General features: G+C 27.5%; 1 protein-coding gene across 1 annotated transcript in view; it reads right to left on the reverse strand.

The window, feature by feature from the left end:
* Positions 1–12896, reverse strand: part of LOC111623904 (synaptotagmin 1-like) — a 46729-nt gene extending 33833 nt beyond the window's left edge. The window contains exon 1 of the mRNA XM_023366636.1: positions 12744–12896. Within this exon, the coding sequence (XP_023222404.1) occupies positions 12744–12762 (19 nt within the window). The 5' untranslated portion in view covers positions 12763–12896. The remainder of the gene's footprint in view (positions 1–12743) is intronic.
* Positions 12897–16414: the final 3518 nt, after the last annotated feature.

Genomic DNA, 16414 nt, shown 5'->3' on the forward strand with positions numbered 1-16414 from the left:
TAATAGTGAGATTTTTTCAACTCTACATATATATGATATATTTCCTTGCAAATAGCGTAGTTTGTTTCTGACTTTTTATTATAATCCGATTTCATCCAATTTCACTATGTAATTATTCAAAAATACAAAATAATATATTAATAAAAGTTATGTGCTTCTTAATTTTACAATGTCACATTTGTTACCTTGTATTTATACNTTCTACAGTGTAATCAATAAAAATTCATAGCTTCCGCATTTAATCACTTTTAGGAACATCAAAATTCCGTACTACGAGTATAAATGATAATATAGTACTGTTTTCATGTTTTTATATCCATAATTTTTAAAAATATACCGATTATTACGAAACATATTTTTATAAAAATTTTGTAGAATCTATGTCAATAATAAAAATTTCAAAAAGAATTCAAGTTAAAATTTTAAACATAAGCGAGAAAAATTTTGAGATTAAACTGTTAAATGTTTTAAAAATTTTTTAATAATTAAATTGCATTAGAATTTTCTTAAAATAAATTCCGAATACCTTATAAATTATGTAAGCAAATTTCATTTTGTTACCGATACTCTATTCCCAAAATACTCGTATAAAGCAATTTTTATCTGAAAGAAAACCAAACTCCGAAGCAATCTTGTATTATATATGAAAGAAGAATGAACGATGCAATAGTAAAGAGTTACTATCCTTACATCAACTGTAGCAAGTGGTCCGTAGAGAATAATGGAACGAAGCTGATAAAATGAGCAATTCTTGACAGAATAATAAGTGAAGTGTTTGTAGCAATTCATGTTGAAATAACTCAGCAAAATACACGCGGGAAATCCGATAATACAATTATTGTAATACTTTATGTGTATTCAAATATGAATATACAAAGCAGAAAAGCTTAAATAAAAACTAAAATATCTGTACACGAAAATAATAACCATGTAATGACTTAATCTGATAACCTGTGGCCGACAACTTGGAATAATCTACTTAATAAACTATTTTGTTCTCTAGAGACAGAAAGGTAAACGTGCTTGAAATATAAGAGCAATTCTAACTCTAATTCTGCTCTTGCACCTACATAAATGGATAAAAACATTTTTGTAAATTACACAGACATTTACATATATTAATGGAACATAGTGTACTGTACTGTACATAAAACGCAGATTACTTACAGAATAACGAACCAACGCCTGTACATGTATATTCAGTGCAAAAACGGAAGTAATGCAGAGAAGCATTACTATGGGTTTCTTTAAAACAACTTTTTTTAACGTAAAAAATAAGATACTCTAACAGAACATTTAGATAATACGCAAATAAGTGAAAATACATACGCTTTTTGTGGACAGCTTTACTTACATCCCCAAGACTCGCCTTATAATACATATTAACTAAACTTCTGCTAGAGTGTCTATATTGTAAATACAGATTAGAATCTCACCTGGAAGTTAAACTTGTTTGGACAATCAATAAAAAGATCTAAGAACAGATTATAAAAAATAACTAAAAGAAGCTAAAGGCAGCCATCATACTTGTCCCCTTCTACTATGTTAACAGAGGTCGTTTCAGAATTATTGATCCACAAGCCTGGGCGAGTTCAAATACTGCTAGTGGTGGAATGATTTGCAGAGGGATGGGAATTTGGTAATACGTATGACGTACTTGTTATAGGAATGGTATTTTGAATTACTCACTTAAATGACTTATTTTGATAGCCCACAATATTTATGTATAAATCGATAAAAATTATTACACAAGTATTTTAATATTCGATAAATTTTATTTACAGTTATTAGGGGAAAAATTCATAAAAAGACAATTTAAAATTGCTGAAATTATTATAAAATTTTGGAATAATTAAAATGTGCGTTATTTAGGAAAAATTCGATTGTCGCTTCTTTTTTTTTATTACTGATGACAATAGTTGTAAAAATATGTTGACATTTATCACGAAATCAAATAAATCTATAAATTATATATAGTCTTTTAAATCTGTATATGTATACACAGAGATTATTTAATACGATATTTTAAAATTATGCATAATTGCAACTTTGATAAACTCGAATAATATGTCGATGCTGTCGTCAGCTTAATGATATGACGACAGAAAGGAAGATAATTGTTTTAGTATGGTAATTAATCAATTAATAATTTGAATTAAATTGCATAATTAAATTGTTAAGTTGTAATTTTTTCATTTATAAATGTATAGTATAGCTTATCTAAATTTTCGAAGAAAATTGTGGATATTTCAGTTAAATTTAAAACCAGATAAAAAATTACTGGACGATAAAATAGAACATATAATGCGTTTACATTTTAAAAATAACTTTTAAAAATCATCTCCACTCACTGCTATGAATTTTATCACTTTTTGGTACTTTAAATCAGGAAATGTTTTTCGTCTCGTCACTTTATGACATTTTTTTTCGGATTACTTATGTGTAAACGTAAATTATCTTCATTTAAATAAATTACTTACGATATTATCGTCGTTAATTGAAATTTCATTTAATTTTTTATTTTTATTTTCAAAAATTATAAAATACATTTTAAAATTTATTTCTGAATAATTTTCCGCTATATTCTTTTAAAATATTTTTAATTTATCTTAATTTTTAAAAAATCTTATTTTTATATTTACTAAAAAATAGTAAAAATATTAATTTACTATTTATAGAAGACTTGGCAATTTTTAGAAACAACTTAATGTATTTCAAAATATTTTAAAAATTCCTCCGTGTTTAATCATTTTCATTATTCAATTTTTCTAAAACTAAACTATAATTTTTGAGTTATTTTTAAAGCATTTTATCATTTCTTAAGCAAAAAATTCAGTTATAACTAACCATAGAAAACTTTCAAAAAATACTGTATATCAATTTATTTTGCAAATATTTTTAATAGTAAACAGTTTTTTTTTCTACATAACATTCAAAATAATTTAATTTCCTTAACTCTTATAAATAAATCAGGTTATTGAATTTTATAATCAAAGAATAAATCTTATTCCTTTAATATAACAGCATTAAATCTAACTCATTCAAACAACAGATGGTGCATTGTTTAATTAATTCCTTCATTAAATTTCTAAATAATTTTAAATATGTTCATTTTACTAAAATTTCCTTTTTAGTCAATGACATTTAAATAATTTTTTTTGTTTTTTTCCCCCTATAAAATCCCTTTTTGAATCGGTATTAATTTTCTTCTATATCAAGTTGTAGTCAAAATATTACTACGGTCGTAATATTCTTATTAATCAAAAATGCATTTCAAGTAAAAATAACTGAAACAAAATAAAGGGTTTCTAACCTATAAAAAAATAAATAGGAGAAATTTACAATATTAGACGCTTAATGAATTTACAAACTCGTTTATCGATTAATTTACCATTCAGATGTGTAAAAGGTAGGACAGAAAACCCTCACATAAAACTTCAATTTATCAATCACAACGCTAAAAATATCAAGTTATTTCTATCTTCATGCTTTAAATTCCATTACTTGATCAATATATACGTATATATATATATATATATATATTTTTTTTTTCTTTTATTTCAAAAGTTGTTATGAATAATAATAGCTGATTCAGATTCTTTCACGTAAATACGTTATTTTAAAACTTACTCGCCTACAGTTCTATGACTTTACGAATTCCAAAATAAATCTAGGTCCATCCTTTCTATGACAGAAAAATCTGTTATATTCAAGCAGTATATGTAGGCGTTGATTTCCAAAGCATCTGCTACAGACGAGTGACATTTTAGTTACTAAGGTGACAGATGACGTCAAAAGGAGTAATAAAGAAGAGAGAAACAATTGGGTTCAAAAGCCGGTTAACAGAATAAAATATGATTATTATGAAACTGGCAAAATTCAATAACTGTATCAAATTAGTAAGAAAAATAATTTTATTAATACGAGTAATAAAATTGGGCTTTATTTTATCCTCATACTACATTGGTGTACTTCCATGCGCGCAAAATGATATGAATGAGCATGCGTGACATTAATCACGTTCGTGTAGCTTAACGTAATTCGATAGCTACAAATATGATGCTTTACTTAATATTTGAAATCGAAAATGTCGTCCTAACATAGAAGAGATGAATTAATTTCGACGTGTATCTCATTCGAAATGAAACATCACAATGTCTTTCCTGCAGGGTGAATTCTTACTTCCTCAATAATTATTGTAGATTCTATTTGTAGCAATTATGGGAAAGTAATTCGTTAATGAAATATTTTTCGAATTCTTTAAAAATTATTGTATAATGTTTTATAATTAATAAAAAATAATTTTAATTGAATCGAGTAAAATACGTAATACATTAGAAATAAATTAAAATAATTCAATCTACAATTTCGAATGTACTGTATATTTAATTTATATAGTTTAAAGTAGGGGAGACCGGGGCAAGATCGGCATGTTAAGCTTTACTTAAATTTTGTGTAATAAATACTGCTGTAAACTGAAAAATAAGCTTTGCATATTGTCTATTGGAATGTTACCTTACTATAGAACTGGTTAAAATCAGTTTGGAAATAAAAATAATTAAAATAATTACAACTTTACAAGAAGAGAGAAATTGACGAAGTTGCCCCGGGTATAGGGGCAAGATCGGCAACTTCTCTCTTTTTGTAAAGTTGTAATTATTTTAATTATTTTTATTAAAGTTGCCCCTGGTATAGGGGCAACAGTAATGGGGCAAGATAGGCACGTATATAAAATTATGTTATTAACAATGTATAAGTTGGAATTCACTATTAAAACAAAGAAATACAAATCCAACACCCATTTAATATTATTACAACGAAATGCAAGTTCAAAGACATATATACATGAATAACAAATGCAAACATGTTTTCATTTATCATCTGTTTGATTTTTATCCTTTGCTTCTAATGTGGCTTTATGTTGCCGATCTTACCCCGCTAGTCATGATTTCGAAACATTAAGTACAACCCTGAGAACAGAATGCCAAGCCACGATCTGGCCACGTGAATAAGTTGAAGTTACATCCTTCTAACAGGAAAAGTAACTTTCGTTATCATGGAATTATAACAAAACCTGCCAATTCAATATAAATGGAAAAAAAATATTATATGGAATTGAACGAAAATGAAAATTTGCTTGATAATTCAACTACGCTTGTTGGAGAACAATAAAAACACTACACTGAACAAGCCACCAATAAAACTCAACTGCCTAACCTATAACCAAAGTCTCCTTTTAATTTGTTTTTAAAAAAAATGCGCTTGACAAACTTGCCCCGCATGCCGAAGTTGCCCCGGTCTCCCCTAACATAACAGCACCAAATGCTCACTAAAACTTTACATTATCTAATAAATTAAAATATTTTTTTATCTTACTATTTCATTATTAATTAAATATAAATAAAAATAATTTTAAAAAATGACTGTTTAACGCATACAAAAACAGGTTATAGCAAAACTTACGGTTTCATATGTTGATTATATATGCGCTAAATTTGATATTTATACATGTAATAGTAATGAAATTTGTCATTTCTTCGAAAAATGATTTTGTTATATGGAATTTGGAATAGTTTTTGTCGCACATTAAATTTATTTTGCATTTGAAATGTGAATGACAAACAATTCTTAAAATAACAGTACAATTATAATTGTTTAAAAAAACAAACATATTAAAAATATCTACAAGTACGCCTAATTTTTAATCAAAATTTAAATATATTCAGAGGATAATTTTAATGTAATTTGAAATTTCTCGTCACCAATATCTTTAATGATGTAATTAATAATTATCTTTATCGGTTAATACGTTACTAAGTTTCATCTATTAGTCCAGCAACATGATACATATATCAAATGTTAGATATCTATTAGTAAAGAACATTACTAGTTAAAGCTAATATATCATCTTTTTTCTTTTCTCCTGTCAGGCTGAAAATTTAAAAGTGTTAGTAAAATAAATTTAATTTTAAAAAAGTTCGACTGTATCTGTGTAAGAAGAAGATTTCTGTGTAACTGACATTGAGATAATATTTCTTGAAATATCTAGTCAGCTATGTGATGCTGACTTGTGAGTCTAGAATTTATCGGATATTTAATCATCATTTAAAGAAAAAAAATACTAGCATATCGAATACTAAATTCCACGTTTCTTATAGTTATACATCCTAAATCTTTATTAAAAATTAAATTTTGAAATTAAACAAAACATTTTTTCTGACGCTATTACAGTCTACTCTGCGATATCATTACAAAAAATAATTACTATATATAATTTTATCAGCTATTACATATTATATTCTGAATAATTGCAAGAAAAATAAAAAATAATTTTCTAATCATTAATACGTGGGGGGAAGTACTTTACGTCGCTTTAACCATCAGGGTGGAAAATGTCTGTTAAAGAATTTATTTATGGATATGGTGTTCCAAGCAGAACGTTTTATGATAATGTTTAGATGGACAACTATCCAAATAATTCTGAAAAATAAACCTAGCTATATTATTGTCAATATTACAGAAAATAAATTATTTATTAAGCTGAATAACTAAGTATATATTTCAAAAAGGAAACAAAGGAATAGTCTATTGAATATAATCCAAAAACTATAAAGAAATTAAATGATAACAAACTAAAAAATAAAATGAATATTCTAATATCATCGAATAAAACTAAAACTATCGACATATTTTTCTGTAAGATATTTTACTATATAGTAATAGTTTTTTTTTTTAATATTTCAGATAAATTTATACGTTATTTGAATAGAAGTTGTGAAGTTTATAAAACGTTATAATGATGTTTTTAAACTTCCATTTCATATTACGTAATTTTGTCCAACAGAAATTAGTTCATTATTAATATTCTCGATTTCAAAAATTTACTATAGCAAATTGAGGCATGAATAATAAATAATAAAATCAATATTACTTTCTCGTTGGATAATTAATATACTAGGACATCGCGCGACTTTGTCGTATTGCAATAGAATTGAAGCGGAGCCAGAAAGAAAGAAGCTATTCTTGCACCTTTTAGACACGGAAGAGGCAATCCTTGTACTGTACCCGATGAACTTTGCACTTGCCGCCACAAAAGAAGCTATCCTCGTACATGAAGGCCACGGGAGACATGATCCTTGCACTGGCCAGGTACGGAGAGACGATCCAAAAACAAAGCAATCGCCATCGATTGCTTTGTTCTTGTGTTTTGTTCATTTTTCGCGCCTATTTTCCGTTAGGCGCACGCAATGCTATTTTTATTTTTGACCCCTAGGCCTAAATTCCGTTAGGTGCGCTCTTTGCATCAGGGAGTATGGACATACCTTTGTATATCGAAAACGAAGTTGTGCACTCCCATTTTTACTTTTCTGGATCTGTTGTAGATAACAAAAGGAAAGTATGGAGATCGTTCAAAAAATGACCCCCCGAAGATTTTACATCTTTGACTTAGAGCACCTTAAAACGTCGAAAAATGCAAAAACATTCAGTTTTTTTCTTCTCTATGTATGGATGTTAATGTGTGTGTTTGTGTAGCACGATTTTGTTTACCCTCTTTGAAGCTTAATAACTCCGGTGCTTTCGAAAATTTCTGAAATTTTGCAAGAAGGTTTGTTTATTAGAAAGATTCATGCTATTAAATTTTGATGGTTTAAGATCGACGGAGTGGTGAGATAAAGAGTGGTCCTGTGTCATACCTCGAGTAGGGTCGGATTTAATGACGATTTTACTCGTTATTAGCATTTACAATTTTTTTATAAAATCTAGCCCTACCCTCAAATTTAGGCATTTTGTAATAATTAAAAATGTAAACAGTTTTTTAATGAAATATCATAACAGATAGCGCCACCAGAATTTTAAATGTTACTGGGAAAGTTAAGCGATTCGTTGCTGAATTTTTTAAATTTAAATGGACCCACATTATATTTCTGGATTTTTCGTCTCAATGGAAAATGGCAGAGTTTTATCAAAATCGATCTATTAAATTTTGAGAACGAACACAATTCTGTAAGCCTCATAGAAAAAGCTTCGCTAACTCTCCGCTTTAATTACTATAGTGAAATCAGCTTTAATATTTTACTTTACTACAAAATTAGAAAGCTTCTATAAAAAATAAAATACTGTATAAAGAACAAAACAGAGTTTTAACAATGACAGAACTTAAATAAAAAAAAATAATTTGATTTTTTCGAGTTCTCAGAGTTAGTTACTTTATTTTAAAATTCTTTATAAATATTAATAAAAAATATATCAACTAAATGTAAAAAAAATATTCAAATATCTTTAGCTGCATGACGAAAATATCCAATCGAACTTTCTTTTACAAAGGTCTTATCCTTAAGTTCGAAATGAATTAATTTTAGAGTTATAAAAACACTGACAAACTTCTTGCTGAATACGAATGATGAGTTAAACTATATTTAACATAGAGTTCGAGTTGGCAAACTTTCGAGTTTACTCAAACTACATAATAAGGTCGTATGTGGCTTAAATTTCTAGATCAATATAAAATTACGACTGACTTCCGGATTGAAAGTAGTTGAAGTAGAAAAGATTTCTCAAACTGTGTGGACCTCCTGGAGAACATTTGCAACTTTCCAGGGGTCCGCGGCATTCTCCAGGAAGTCCACGAAAATTCGTATACATACTTAAATGTTATTTAAATAAAAACAATATAAAAAGTAATAAAAAAAACCCTTAAGTTTATTCAAGTAATTCATTATTATTTAATATATAGTAAATAATAAGATTACTTAATTTGGATGACTTGCATTCAACATACTAAATACTCTCATATTAAACGATTTTATTGTTCAAATTTAATATAGTTTTTATTAATATTTATATTTAAAAGAAATAAAAATATCCCTAAAAATATAATTTAATGATTTATTATTATTATTAAGTTCGAAAGATTTATTGCATTTCAGCAGAAATTCTTACTTTCGAAAGGCTTCCAAGCATTTTAAAATGTTATTTTCCGGTCGCAGTTTTGGAAATGACAACTCGAATTGCTCATGTAAATGTACCAATTCGAATAAAATAAATTTTTCGCTTAAGTACATTACACAAAAACACAATGTCGTAATAATACATAATTGCGATTTTAACAGTTAAGGTGTCGATCCGTTCTCTTCGAGAAAACTCATAAAAACCTAAAGAGAAATCGAATTTCGGATTTCTCATAATTCATTTCTTGATTATATAAAAATCCTATAACGAGTAAAATGACTTATTCGCAGCTTAATCTGAGTATAATTAATATAACAAGACCTTTATAATGTATCGTGGCTAGAGCATTTAGTACTACGGGCAAGCTTAAATATGGCGTCTTTTGGATAAGCCTTTCATTAGTCTGTTACATATTTAAAAATCATTTAAAAAACACTTTTTACTAATATAATAATTATTATATTTCAATACAACAGAAAAAGTCACAATATAAATTCATAGGTAGATTTACTGTATAGGGCCTAATTATATATACAAAAATACTATTAAATTATTGTTAAATGTTAAATATATAAATAATGTCAATTCGGCTCTTTATTCGTATATTTTATTTAATTATTCAAAATTATAAAAAAAAATTCGTATGTTATTACATAAATGTGAAAAAACGAGTGAAAATTATTAATTAACGAAAGTAGAATTTTGATAGTACTTTTAACTTTTTTATTAATTTAATATAGTAAAAGGTTGTTATATTTTCAAGAGTAATACAAAACATTTTTATTAAACTTGTATTTTTGACTCTTATCATAAAATAAAAAAGTCTAAAACACAACAACAATAAACGTATCTGCTTTATGTCTCACGACAATTACTGTGTTTATATTAATATTCACAGTAAAATTTGTATTCTATTGTGCATTTGTTATTAATTAATGTCAATCTGTTAAATTATTTAATACGTTGAATATTTTAATATATTTAAAGTTCATTTTTATTTGTCATGAAATTAGATATTGTATAATGTAGGTATTGTTTTATTACAAAACTAAAAAGCATTTATTATACTTCAAAATAGAGTAAAAAGTTCAAAATCAATTAAAAAGTGAACGATAGGTATTAGGTTTCTGAAGATTAAATTCTATAGTAGTACAATACTTCTTTCTAAAAATAGAATAATTGGAGTGAGTAGGAGTGAATAAACTGTAAATATTTCGTAACATCTGATATTATTTTAATCAAATAAATACATTAGATCTTAAACTTTCACTACATCCAGGATTTTATATTATAAAAAGGAGAGAGAGGAAAGAAATAAACATTTTCAACTACCATAATAATGAGCATCGACTTAAAACAAAAAAATTATTTAGAAGAGAATATTCTAAATCCGTTTAAAAGAATAAGAGCATTAAAATAACATTATTAATTAAAAAATAAAAAATATAATAAGTTTAATATTACAAATACAGATGTGGAAAATAGCATAATGATGCAGTGAATTCTAATAGTGAGATTTTTTCAACTCTACATATATATGATATATTTCCTTGCAAATAGCGTAGTTTGTTTCTGACTTTTTATTATAATCCGATTTCATCCAATTTCACTATGTAATTATTCAGAAATACAAAATAATATATTAATAAAAGTTATGTGCTTCTTAATTTTACAATGTCACATTTGTTACCTTGTATTTATACTAGCGCTAAGATCTTTTGACATGCATCTGAAATAATATGAATTAATTAAGAGCAAAGTTGGTAGACAGATTATTAACCTTGTAACGATTTTTTCATTCCATTTAATATAATAAATTAACGGTTACATTTGGGTTTTTTTTATTTTTTATTTTACTTATCTTTTTGTGTATATTATTCATATGGTGAACTGTACTGTACAGTACATATATGTTATACAATATTTTAAGTTAGTAAAATGTATTTATTTTTCTTTGATGTTAAAGCGAGTCGTCGTAAAGAATATTGATTAGATTCTTAATATGTTACTTATTATAACCACTGTGTTTTAGTGCCAAAGTAATATGATGAATCTCCCGCAGCATATCAATTAGGCTTATGTTAAAACATATGTGTAAGCCTCTTTTTACCAAGTCTCTGAATGAAACTAATTTAATATTATGCGGATAAAAGGAGTTATTGTAATAGACGGAAGAAGAATCTGGCTTTCTACAGTCCCTAATTATCTATTTAGTTTTAATTTTAAGACGAAGACTAAAACATGAGTTTATTCTTGCCTGTACTAATACAGAGCCAAGAATAAACTCATACAATAATATGCAAAGAAATCATTTATTTGCACATTATTGTATGTCAATACGCTTCATTATTTGCCGTCTGTCTCCAAAACAAAAGGAATCAGTAGCGAAGAATGACAGGTCACATCATTCATTGCCTTCAGGCCTATAACTTTCAGTAATCCGGCATTCTTGCAAATTTGGCGTCCTATGTACAACGAATGGCCGAATTATCGAGTCTACTGTATAAGTATCTGCATCTTTGTATTATATCTTTTAAACTAAATAATAGTTATAATGATAGCCGAAAACACTATTCTGTTCAATGTTTTGTTATTGCGATGATAAAGATTCTAAGATTTCGAATCTTCCATCAGAACTTAATGCTCGTAATACAGTTTGATCATACTGTTCTCCAATATACTACGTTACTATTTTAAGATCTGAACTACGATCAATTTTACAGGGTACTAACACAATAGTCGGACTCAGTTTCGCTCATAAGGGCAAGAGTGTTTCGCAATTTAATCAGCTATCGTAGACAGAGACGAAAAACAATGTTCCAATTAATACTATCCAATAAAAAATAATTAACGTCTACTCGGAATTCGAATCCGGGTCCCTCCTGATGACAAAATTCACATCTTCCGACAATTCGATCATATTCATTCAAGTTCATCTCATTTTAAAAGTAGATAAGTTTGAGATTAAATTTAGAATTGCCGGAGAAAAATCTGTAAAATATAGATGCAAGTATACAGAAGAAACCGGCAAAATTGACGCATTAATCAATAATATCTACGATAAATTATCCGCTCTGCAGAATTTGTATAAAATATACAGCAGAAACTGTAAAAAAATCAACATCAGATATTATTATCCGTATAGCCGTATAGCATAATTATTGTTTGGGAGATTTTTAATAAACTGATGAGGATTAACATCCATTACGTCCGTTTTAGTAAAAAGAATGGAGTAAAGACAGGGGCGGATCTACATAGGGATTAATAGGGCTTAAGCCATGGGTCCCCAAGTGTCAAGGGCCCACAAAAATTGTATTATCATAAATTTTTAATACTTTTTCATTAACAATGAGCAGTTATCGTATAGTTAATATTAATAATAATAAAGATAATTTATAGTATTATTTGTATTAACAAAAAATGGGGCCCCATTGGACTTAATAAGACCTAAGCCCCGAAAAACCTAGATCCGCCCGTGAATAAAGGAGTAAATAAAAAGGACTAAACTAAATCATAATTTATCGTAATTTTTTGTCGTAATTTTGTAATTTATCGTAATCATCATCGTAATTTTTAATACTTTTATAATACTAAAATATGAACAAACTTCTTCATTATTGTGTATTTTATAAGGAAAAATGTTAGAAATTAACGTAAGCGAAACCACAAGTGAGTTTATAACTTTAAATACTGATACATTTCCGGTACTTTGCGGACAATCTAAATGATCCTTTATACAAAATGGCGACATTAAATACAATCTGAATGAATCCATCAATCGAATGTTTACTCACCTTTATGAAACATTCTCATTATGTTTAAAAATTGAAAGACGTTGGGGGGACTTATTATTTTTCAAGAAACACACATCTGTTTGACGTCTGCTGCGGAACCAGACGCCAAAATGGCGACCACTTAACCTTACCGATCAATAATTGAAAATATGATTGCCATGGTAACAGTATCAATGCTTCGCCCACGAATTATTCATTAAGCTCTCTTTTATTTAAAAATATTCTCTTAAAATTATAACATCGACTCATTTATACTCGTATATAATACCAAAAAAATTATTTTTATTCGAATAAAATTTTCTAAATTCTTAATGAATTCTACGAAATATAAAATTACTCCGAAACTTTTATTTTATCAAAATGAATTTTTAATCAATGATGTATTCGATATTTATAAACAATTTTATTTTCATAAATATTAACTCGTTTAATAAATCACGTGCGCGAACGTAATAACATATATTGATAATTCTAATGAATAATTTATTTTATATATAAAAAATAAAAAGAAATTTTATTGGTTTATAACGTATTGACAAATATTATTTAAATTAATAAAAAGAACTTGCTGATTGGTTTAATTAAATGTCGATCAAATACGTTAATCAATGAATAGGAATGAAAGAAAAATTTGTAAAACTTGATACCGTTGGAAGAAAAAAACTTAGTTTTTTACTCATTTGTGTCGCCATCTGGTGTTAATAATTATATCTATTTACAGCTCGTTTCACTCCCGGCTATAAAAAATATATTTAGCTTCTTGAAATGTGTTCTTTAACTTTTCATCGTTTAGAGATTTAGCGCATATATTACGAATAAAATTAATTGTACACAATTAAACTTTATAATAAATGGCCGACATATTGGTATGATTAATTAAAGTAACGGAGTAATAGCCTGGAAGAAAATTGAATTTTACTTTCATATAAAAACCAAAATCTTTAATTTCTCTCGTTTTCCCCATTTTTTAAAACTGAAGATATAAAATAAAATCGATAATTTTCTTTTGAAATGTTTATATCGATTAAACATTTAACAAATAGGCCTATATAAAAAACAGCAAAAACAAAAATTCCAATTATTGCAATATCATTTACATATTAAAATATTTTAAATTGTTTGCCCTTATACGTAAGTTGGCCTATATCTAACTAATGTAAACAATTCTTTTTTTTTTATTCCAAACACTTTAATAAAAATTTATTAATTTGAAACTTTCTCAACACTTTCATCAAGTACAATACTAGAGCAGGCAGTACAGTACTATTTCTATTAATCAAATATATGATATCACGTATTGTTTATCCAAGGGACAAATTGATTCTACATGACATATGTTTACAATTGCGATTGATAATAAAGATTTAGAGTTTGTTATTGACATTCGAAAATATCAATGTTAATAAACAATAAAATAGCAAATGCAGTTTCCACGTGTGAAGTAATGGCGTGAAAATATTAAAAATTACTTAAAATACGAATAAATAAGTCTGAAACGTGTCAATAATTTTATTCAATTTTTACACAAATTTGAGCTTTTATACTTTCCGAAAATAACGTTTTGCATCTGTAAGATGAACTGTTTTTTCTTTACTTCAAAAAAATATTTGTACCTAAAATACATTTATACTATAATTATACTAGAATTCATTAGTCATTTAAAATAATTTTAATGTATTTTAAAAAAATTAAAAAAAAAAAAAACGTGAAGGTGGAGGATGGTGAAGGTGGGTCATTCCTCCATATACAGTACTGTACTGTACATCACTTCAGTGCATTTACACACACGTTTATAGTGTTTATCAGGTTTCGAAGCGGGGAGAATGATGTGAGTGAAGCACTCCTATAAAACATAAAATGCATAATCAGACTTACAAGTTAGATATGTCCTCAAAGTTTCAGTTGTAGATGTTAATTAGTAGTGGATGAAATTTGAATTGCAGGATTTGAGAACGTAATATAGAGCAAATTAAATAAAATCGTTAATAATAATAATAAAATGTACAGTGCATATTTTAGATTAATTGTTTTGCTTTAGGCCGGGAAAAAACTCAGTTCGCTTTATTATGTTGCATTATTTCATACGACAAAGATCAAAGTTGCGACCTGATCTCGGCAACAGATTTGAAAATACAGATGGTGTTGTTTTTCGAGCGTAGGGACAGAGACAATTGAAACGCTCATCATTTATAACTTGTACTGTACACAGTTTCGCTTGTCGTCAAGAAACGACAAGCGAAAATCAAGTAGATGTTAAAAATAATGAATTGGAATCTGAATTTTCAATGGTTTCCATTGAACAATAATTGAAACGATTGAGTTTTTTGCACCCGCATCTGAAAATGTTGTCTAATTGAATGATTCTATCTCTCTTGTTGAAATTAGTCCAACAATTGAACTAGCGACTGAATTAGTTGAAACCAGAAAATTGTTTTGATGATATCGTTGGTTGGGCAGAAACTTATGACCAAAGTTTTTCAATAAACTGTCATAAAGAGACCCTTTATTCTCAATAATAATTTCAATCAATATTTTAAAACCTCTGAAAATGTATGTTTCTCTAATCAATATTTTCACCGAACCATAGAAAATGGCGAACGCATTCAAAGATCGTGGTTGGTTTATTCGAAAAAGGCTGATAAAGTCTTTTGTTATTGTTGTAAAATATTTGGTTCGATTACAATCATGTTGGCTCGAAACTGTATCAACGATTAGCGATACATTTCTCAAATTTTAAAAAGACACGAGCAAAGTGTTGAACATTTTGATAGCTTTAGCAATTGGGTGGAACACAAAAACCGATTGCAAACAGCAATATCAGTGGACAGTTTGATGAATAAAAGTTTGCAAAAAGAAGTGGAACATTGGGATAAGGTTTTAAGAAAATTGATTGCATTGACGATGATAATGGCACAACAAAATATTCCATTTAGAAGTTCATCAGATAACGTTTATAAAGAAAATAATGGGAATTTTTTGAAAATTTTGAAATTCTTAGCTGAATTTGATCCAGTTTTGGAAAAACATTTAATGAGGGTTCAGGGAAAACCGAATTCTGTTCACTATTTAAGAAAAACCATTCGAAATGAAATTTTGGAACTGATCGGACAGAGCACCAAAAGTAAAATTTTGAAAAAAGTGCAAGATTCTAATTATTATGCATCGATCGTTGATTGTACAAAAGACACAAGCCATCAGGAACAAATACCAGTTATGGTTCGATAGTTGATGTGGATCCCAATAATAATATTCAAATTAATCAAAGTTTTCATGGATTTCATTTAGTCGAAGGTTCAACAGGAATTGAATTGACGCACGCCATCAGCGATTCACTGGAAAAATAAAATTTATCAGTAGAGAACATCAGGGGTCAAAGTTATTACAATGGTGCCAACATGAAAAATATTTGAAATGGCGTTCAAGCCTATATTTAAAAAAATCCACGAGCAATGTACATTCATGCCTCAATAACACTTTGAATTTACTGGGGGTTGATTCAGCGCACAGTTCACCCCAAATCGCACTATTTTTCAACGTTATTGAACAAGTTTTTAAATTTTTCTCAGCTTCTACGAGAAGATGGGACATCTTACAATCTAAGTGTCCATCATTTACAGCCAAATCATTAAGTGATATACAATGGGAAATTCATATTAATGCTGTTAAGACTC

The sequence above is a fragment of the Centruroides sculpturatus genome, unplaced genomic scaffold (assembly GCF_000671375.1).
Source record: "Centruroides sculpturatus isolate CEXI.00-Female unplaced genomic scaffold, Cexi_2.0 scaffold250, whole genome shotgun sequence".
NCBI lineage: Eukaryota > Metazoa > Arthropoda > Arachnida > Scorpiones > Buthidae > Centruroides > Centruroides sculpturatus.